Genomic DNA, 7478 nt, shown 5'->3' with positions numbered 1-7478 from the left:
CTTTCCTAACTCTCTGCTGCTTCGACAGAAGGACTGCACTAAAAAGTCAGGAGAAGAGCAGGCCACAGATCGATACATATTACCAGATTATCTCTTCAGTACTTCCACGCTCTCTTTGTACTTATTTTTGAGCATCCCAGTGCACTGAGCAAATGCGTTTAAATTGTGATGTTTGCCACCTGCGCCTGAGCAGTGGAGGTGTTTGGAAAGATGCTGCCAGTGCCTGCTCAGCAGCTATTCCCCACCATAGTCCTCTGCTCAGCAGGTCCTGGTRATTTGTTACTGTTTGCTTTATCTATTTGTTCTTAAGCCGTTTCTATTGACATTTCAGTCTGAGATCATTTTTCTGATGTGTCTCCCGTAAGGAAAAGTTCCAGTGAACAGTGACACAAAGTTCAGCCACATTTTCTGCTTCCTCCACACATGCTCTGGTAGGCTCTGGATGGCTTTGAAAGAGTTTGTATTATTAGTTGTTTCTAGAAAGTTGCTCCTGTTGATCTTCCTTCAGTTCTTGGTTCAGTTTGGTTGTGGAGTCTCCTTCTCCGGAGATATTCAAAACCCATCTGGATGCAATCCTGTCTAACATGCTCTCGATGACTCTGCTTGAGCAGGAAGGTTGGACTAGATGATCTCCAGAGGTCCTTTCCAACCTCACCAATTCTGTGATTCTATGATTCTTCCCTTTTATTTGTCAGAGCTTGCTCTCTTCTCTGCATCTCTCATACATATTTTGCGTGTCCTGGAAGGATGTGTCTTTACTCCATTACTTACTCCACAATTCCATCTGTCACCTGTACTCTTGAACTTCCCTGGGGGGTTTAACAACTGCTAGTATAGCTACTGAGTTCACAAGTATGGTAACTGTGCTCCTATAAGCAGTTATATTCTGTCTGATTCTTTAACAGTTCCCTTGTATTTCAGTTGCTCCCCTTTTAAAGGTTAAATCTTATTACCATGGACCTGAGGCTATTCCTCAGCAACAGGGACGGTGAATTTGGGTGGATGGTGGTCACAGTGTGGCTCTAGARGTAAGGACAGGTCCTCACAGGTGCAGTTCCTGCCCTTGCAGCTGCTCTGCTCCTGTCAGGGCTGGTACAGCCCCRGATTACCTTCATCCCACCAGAGAGACAGATTTGGATTCCTGTGGAGTCTCTGTTATTTGTTGGCACAGCTAAATCACTCACCATATTTGACTTAAACTATACAGCATTGCTACCCCACCAGAACCAGCTCTATCTATAACTTGTATATATGCTGTATACGTGTACTTTATACTCTATAACTTGTATCCTGCTTGTCTTCCTCCCATCAACTTTCCAAGAAACCTTTCTACTCCCATTTAAAGCCCAGTATTTCTCCTCCACACACTTTGTGGCATTCTTTCACCCTTCAGTGATTTCGCCTAGATAACCAGCCCCAGGTTGGCCAGGTCACCCCTACAAYCACGAGGACCTACCTGTTACTGAAAACCTTGCTGCAGTTGTAAACTTTAATGGACAGCACCTCTCCCATGATGAGCTTCCCGTAGTGAGGCCAGCGAAAGAGCTAGAAACAAACACAGATYACAGCGAATTTCCTTCATTCTTGCAGACACACTTTCCCCACATTTGGGGGCTGGCTAGTCTCCTCTGCAAGGTGACTGAACCCACGGACACTGCAAAAAGCTACTGCAGTAGGAAATTACTTTTCTGCTGGCTGGGTCAGCCTGCGTGGCTGGGAATGGAGGAAGACGGGGAGGGAAGCAAGAGCCCACCTCAGCGGCACTGAGCTGCAGGTCCGCCACTCAAGAAACTAGAGCGTCATCACCCCAAAAAGGGGAAGGCACTTCTGCCATTTGAGGTCCTTGAAGTGGCTGGCTGTGGAGTCAGACAACCAACCTGACCCTCCTGCCCCGGTGTCTCCTGCTCCTCCTTCCCACTGCCCTGCCTCCTCTCCGCATGTCCCTCCGTCTGTCTGCCCGGCCAGTTCTCAGCCCCTTGAGCTCACTAATCTGGCAGAAATATATATATAWAAAAAAATATATGTATATATTTTTTGTATATATATTTATGTATATATATTTTAGAGCGGGACTCATTTGCTGCCAGACCAGACAGGCTTTCSAAACCGTATGTCAGGATGGAGCAGGGACTCGGGATTCAAAAATGGGAGCAATGTCGGCAGCCTCGCAGGCCTTAGGGCCAGACTTCAAAACTTTCAGGCGCCTGACGGCGCTGACTGCTGCCAGGAGAAACATTCTGGGGTGGCCAGGCCAAGACAGGCCCAGTGCCCTGTGCCGCCTGCTCCGTCCTTGGCCCCTCAGCAACCCGCCGCGGCCCCACGGGCTACGGGCCGCGCTCACCTCTCCGAAGAYGGCCTCGGCGCCGCTGCGCACCTTCCTCGTCTTCTGGGTGAAACCTTGGGAGCGAGAGGGGAGGGTGTGAGGGGGCCCCGGGCACGACGGCCACAGCGGGGCCCCAGCCGCCCCCCGCCGCCCTGCACCCACCTCGGAAGCTGAGCTGCACCTGCCGCTCGCCGCGGCCCGGCAGGCACGAGAGGCGCCGCACACCGACGCTGAGCGCCATGGAGCCGCTGGCCGCCCTGCCGCGCGCGCCGCGCTGCCGCCCCACACCGCGCTGCCGCCCCGCTCCGCCCGCCGTGACGCAGTGGCGACTCGCCCGGCTGGTTCAGCCGCCCGCTCCCCTCCAGCGGGCTGCCACCGCCTTGCGAGCCACGGGCCGCCGCAGCATCCTTCGCCTGACGGCCCCGCACAGCAGCCTGCCGCCGCTGCYGCACCTCTGCCTCCTCCTGCAGCGACTCCAGCTCCCGCTCCCGCCCTGTCCTTGCCTGCCCCCGGAGCACCCAACCCCTCTGGGGCCACGGCYGGCAGAGACCCCGGCCCCAGGGTGCCGGCGAGGTTGCTCACACATCTTTGTCCGCTGTTCTGCGACAGCCAGCAGCCGAGGCCTCAGTGGCAGCGTCCCTGGGCACCACCAGCGGTGCCAAGCTGCAGCGGGGCTCCGGCAGGCCCCTGGCCCCGGGCACAGGGACAGAGGGGCTCTCCTGGTGGGGCACCCGCTGCAACCCGGGCCGAGGAAGGGGCCGGGGGCAGCGGTTGCGGACGGAGGGCGCCAGGCTGGGCTGGGCCCTCTCTGTCCCCGGTGCTTGGAAAGGAAGGAGATGGGAAAGGACGCAGCAGGAATCCAAGGGAGAGCCTGCCATTTCACAGCCACATTTCAAGTCAAGTTTGATGCAAGTTGATCCTGTCCCGGATGGGGGACGCGGCTACCTCCGAAGTCTGGGATGAGAGGAYGCCAGCCTGAGCTGGCCACTCGCTGCCAGAGCACTGCAGCGAGCGGCAGAAGCAGAGCTCTCTTCGCAGATGCCCTAGGGCCTCAGAGAGAAGCGTGGGCCCCAGCCCTGGCGTGGGCCCCAGCCCTGCTCGCTCTCACACCCAATGCCTTCTTCAGGGCCCCCAGCTGGAGGAACAAAACAGCTTCTAAATCACAGCTTTAACAGTAAAACCCTCCAAAGCAAACAGAAGGAGGGTGGAGAAAGGAAGCTGCCCAGGCCGGCCCTGGGCCCTCTGATTAGGAGGGTTGGGCTCCCCTGACACGAGGAAACTCTGCGTTCAGCCTGGTGTGTGCTCAGCAGCCCCTGCTCGTCTTGCACCTTACCCAGCTCAGGGAAGCAGAAACACACTGAAACAGCAAGGAAGCAGAGGAGCTAAGCTGCCTTTGGCAGGCAGAAGCCAGCAGGCCGCCGGCGCTCTCTCGGGACCGTCGCTGCAGCCTGGTGCGGCTCCYGGTAGGACAGCGCTCGGCATCAAAAGCCATAGATCAGCTGGCAGAAGGTGCAGCTGTACCAAAGCGTGTTGACAGTGGTCTCTCAACATGTCACGCTGGGGGTGGGCTGCCTTCAGAGCTGAACTCTCCAGCTGGGCCAGCTGCAGCCCAACTTGGTCTCTAATCCAGCTCACAGCACGTCTGCACAAGCACTGATAAATGACGGACGCTGGATCCTGGGCCCTTGTGGAGCCAAGACTTAAAGTAATCATATGATCAGGCTTTTGAAGATGTTTCTTCCTCTTGGGGGGTCTGGTTCCTCCACCTACTGCCTGGCAGAGTCCAAAACTAGGCACATGGCATGGAAACACCTGCTCCCACATGTGCCATAAAGGGCAGGTTGCACTCCAGAACACAGAGCCTAATCCTGCTCKGCAAATACCAAGCAGTGAATCATGCCTAGACAACACTAGGCAGCTTTGAAGTAAGCCCTRAAGTTATTCCCTTTATCTTCTTATTAGTCAAGAATTTCCTGGAGTGCCAGGAAAGTGCTGCTGGTGGTGAGGAAACAAGCAGTGGTGGGGAGGATGCCGTTTCATGGTGCAGCAGCAAAAAATGCCAGGGTAGCAACATTTGAGACCACTTTTGTGAATCCAAGGGAAGGAGAAGTTTGGTTTAGGGCAGCATAGGAAGCTCCATGCACTGACTCCATTCCCAGTCATGGCTGGCAGGGTGCAGGCAGTGTAATTCAGGCTACTCAATGAGACATTCAGGCTACCAACGTGTGCTTCCAGCGGGTGGATCTGACATTTGCTCAAAGCACATCAAAATTATCAATCTCCCAATGCCGTTTATGRGGATTCCTAACAACCTAGAGTAGTTGTGTCATTTGAACACAGTGTATTAATTTTAGTAAAATAGTCTCTGTGCCTGTGGGAAATAAACATCACAGAATCACAAAATGGTTGAGGTTGGAAGGCACCACTGGAGATCATCTGTCCAATCCCCCTGCTCAAGCTGTGTCACCTACAGCACCTTGCCTAGGACCCTGTACAGACTACTTTTGAATATCTCCAAGGAGGACGACTCTACAACCTCTCTGGGAAACCASTTCCAGTGCTCAGCCATCTTCACAGCAAAGTTTTTCCTTATATTCAGCTGGAACTTCCTGTGCTTCAGTTTGAGTGCCTGTTGCCTCTCATCTGCCACTGGGCACCACTGAGAAAAGTTGGGTCCCATCCTCTTTAAAACACTTCCCCTCAGTTTTCTCTTCTCCAGGCTGAGCAGTCCCAGCTCCTTCAGCCTTAGAGATACTGAAAGAGATGATGCTTAGGAAACATGCTCTAGTCCCTTCATCAGGTTAGTGGCCCTTCACTGGACTCCCTCCAGTAGCTCCATGTCTCTCTTATACTGGGGAGCCCATAACTGGACACAGCACTCCAAGTATGGCCTCACCAGGGCTGAGCAAAGAGGGAGGATCAGCTCCCTCAGCCTGCTGGCCGCGCTCTTCCTAACACAGCCCAGGATATGTTCGGGATGCTGTCATTTAGGGAGAGAAGTGTCAGGCATTTAAAGTACATCGCAGAGAAACACAAACATGCYCATGCTCCTCCTCATTCATGCTCATCCTTCCTGTCTTTAGAAAATAATTCTTCAGACATTTCAGCCACTGCCATTTCAACAAGGTCAAGATCATGAGAGGGAGCATAGAAACACCGATACGCTGGGGAACCAAGGCTTCCTGTTTGTGCTTGTCACTTCTGGACAGCAAGTAACTATCATTTGCCATAAGATCACTGAAGGACTTAATAGTCTTGTTAGTGCACAATAAGAGGCATGCCAGTGGGCACTGATAGAGGATGTTTAAAGTGCTGCAAGGCCGTTTAATCCTCCACTGGAACTGGCAAAGATACTACCATGCTACAGGACAGCTCCTGAAAGTTACAATTTGATCAGAAGGATGAGCAGCCTCCTCTCTACCACATATGATGTGCAAAGCCTCCCCTAAGGGAAAAAACAGTACAGTCAAGTTGTCAACATCCAAGTGACATAAGTGAAAAGGGCACCAGGAAGACCTGCTGACATGGTTCCATTGCCTGTGGAATCAAGCACTAATGCAGCTAAGGTGGACAACCATTGGTTCTATGCAGGGGGAAGACACAGGTGATGGATTCCTAAYTCTAAACATCGAAGAAGCTGACACTACAGGGTCCCTGTGAAAGTGTTTATGAAGAAACCTTTCCAGTGATGCTARTGGTGTTACCTTGAGAAAGACTGTCTGGATACTAGTGCATAAAACAGGCGAGGGAAGCAGAACCTTCACTTGGTCCTGTGTGCTGGCGCCAACATACAATGAACATTGTACCAAGGAGACTGATGGAAAGAGAAGCAATTGGTAGTTTACCCCATGGGAGATACCTGGCCTTATTTGCAGTAGTCTGAGGAAATACCAAGCAGAATAACAAAACAGCCTTTGGTGGGACAGGTACCRTATTACATAGACCCTGTTCCTTTTCCTCCTTCCCCTCCCCTCCCACCCCCCACCCAACTGATTTTGAGAGCTGAGGATCAGTCTCTGGTGGTACCAGAACTGGAAGATTAACTCAAATACTTTTGGTATTGGTACAGATTGGGACAATCCTGACCACCTGGTCTTATTTGGTCAAACCCATGAGTCAGTAACAGATAATCAAGTTGAACCACTTTTAGAGCTTTCACAGGTTTCCAAAGTCCAGAGGTGTCAACAGGACCTGGCCAGAACAGGAAGAAATGGGAACATCATCCCATGWTGTACCTTTTCATCAAGAAGAACTGACAGCACAGGTGAAAGTATTCTCTACACCCATGGAGCAATCATCAGAAGGGACACAGCTTGAACATGCCTACTGTGGCTAGAGAGCAAAAAGTGATCTGGAATGACAGGGAGTGGGCACACCCACCGGGAGAGTGGACACTTGAAAGGAGAACAGCAGATTCTTCTGAGGAACAAAACCCGGGCTCTGCTCTGCTTCACGCAATAAACATGCTGTCACTCTGCATTCCAGCTACACCCAGGGGTGGCAGGACGCACAGGACATTCATCCTAACTTCTGACCAAAACACTTAACAGCAGTCTTCACTCTTAGAGAAGGACTTCACTGAGAGAAGGAGCTGAGCCACAGAGAAGAAACTAGACAAAACTGTGCAGTTCTGATTCAGCAGATCCCAGTCTTAGCCTTCCTAGTAGCTGTTCATCTTGGTCCACACCAGCACAATAGTCATCCTCAAACAACAGTTGAGTGTTTCTAGTTCCCCAAAGCAGAGAAAGTCACTCCTGTCRGACGACGACATCATCTGCAGTCAGCTCAGATAACTTCAGACCAGACAGCTACTTCAATTATCTAAGCTCCCTTCATAACTAGTAGAGATAGACAGTGCTAGAGAACATTTTTATTTTCCTCTTTCTGAGCAGAACAAGACAAAAGTCTAAAAAGGAGAGAAATGCATTTCTCACTGCATTCTGCTGCTGCTTTCTCAAGGGCTCATATCCTGCCTCTAAACACTGTAGCAAAGGAAAGTCACAATATGCTTGTAATAGCCTTCCAGTGAAACCCTTTGAACTGAAACCAGCCCCACACATTGCCACTGGTATTTCTTGGGCCAAAGGAACAGGGACCTCAGGATCACTGTTGCAGATTCCTTCCTGACACACTTAAAAAAAAAAAAAAAAAGATA

The 7478-nt window shown here is 51.6% G+C and overlaps 1 protein-coding gene across 2 annotated transcripts in view; it reads right to left on the bottom strand.

Annotated features, from left to right (window-relative positions):
* LOC146597162 (fer-1-like protein 4) overlaps nt 1-2564 on the bottom strand; it is a 44343-nt gene extending 41779 nt beyond the window's left edge. For both annotated transcript variants that reach the window (XM_085302680.1, XM_085302681.1), the window contains exons 1-3: nt 2486-2564; nt 2342-2397; nt 1457-1545 (exon numbers count right to left, since the gene is read on the bottom strand). In XM_085302680.1, coding sequence (XP_085158806.1) covers nt 1457-1545; nt 2342-2397; nt 2486-2564 — 224 coding nt within the window. The remainder of the gene's footprint in view (nt 1-1456; nt 1546-2341; nt 2398-2485) is intronic.
* Between the last annotated feature and the right edge of the window lie 4914 nt (nt 2565-7478).

This window comes from Rhea americana, unplaced genomic scaffold, assembly GCF_003343005.1.
Source record: "Rhea americana isolate MKP2758 unplaced genomic scaffold, rheAme1 scaffold_190, whole genome shotgun sequence".
NCBI classification, from domain to species: Eukaryota; Metazoa; Chordata; class Aves; order Rheiformes; family Rheidae; genus Rhea; species Rhea americana.
The sequence above is the reverse complement of the archived record's forward strand: the minus strand, read 5'-3'. Positions and strand labels throughout refer to the sequence as shown.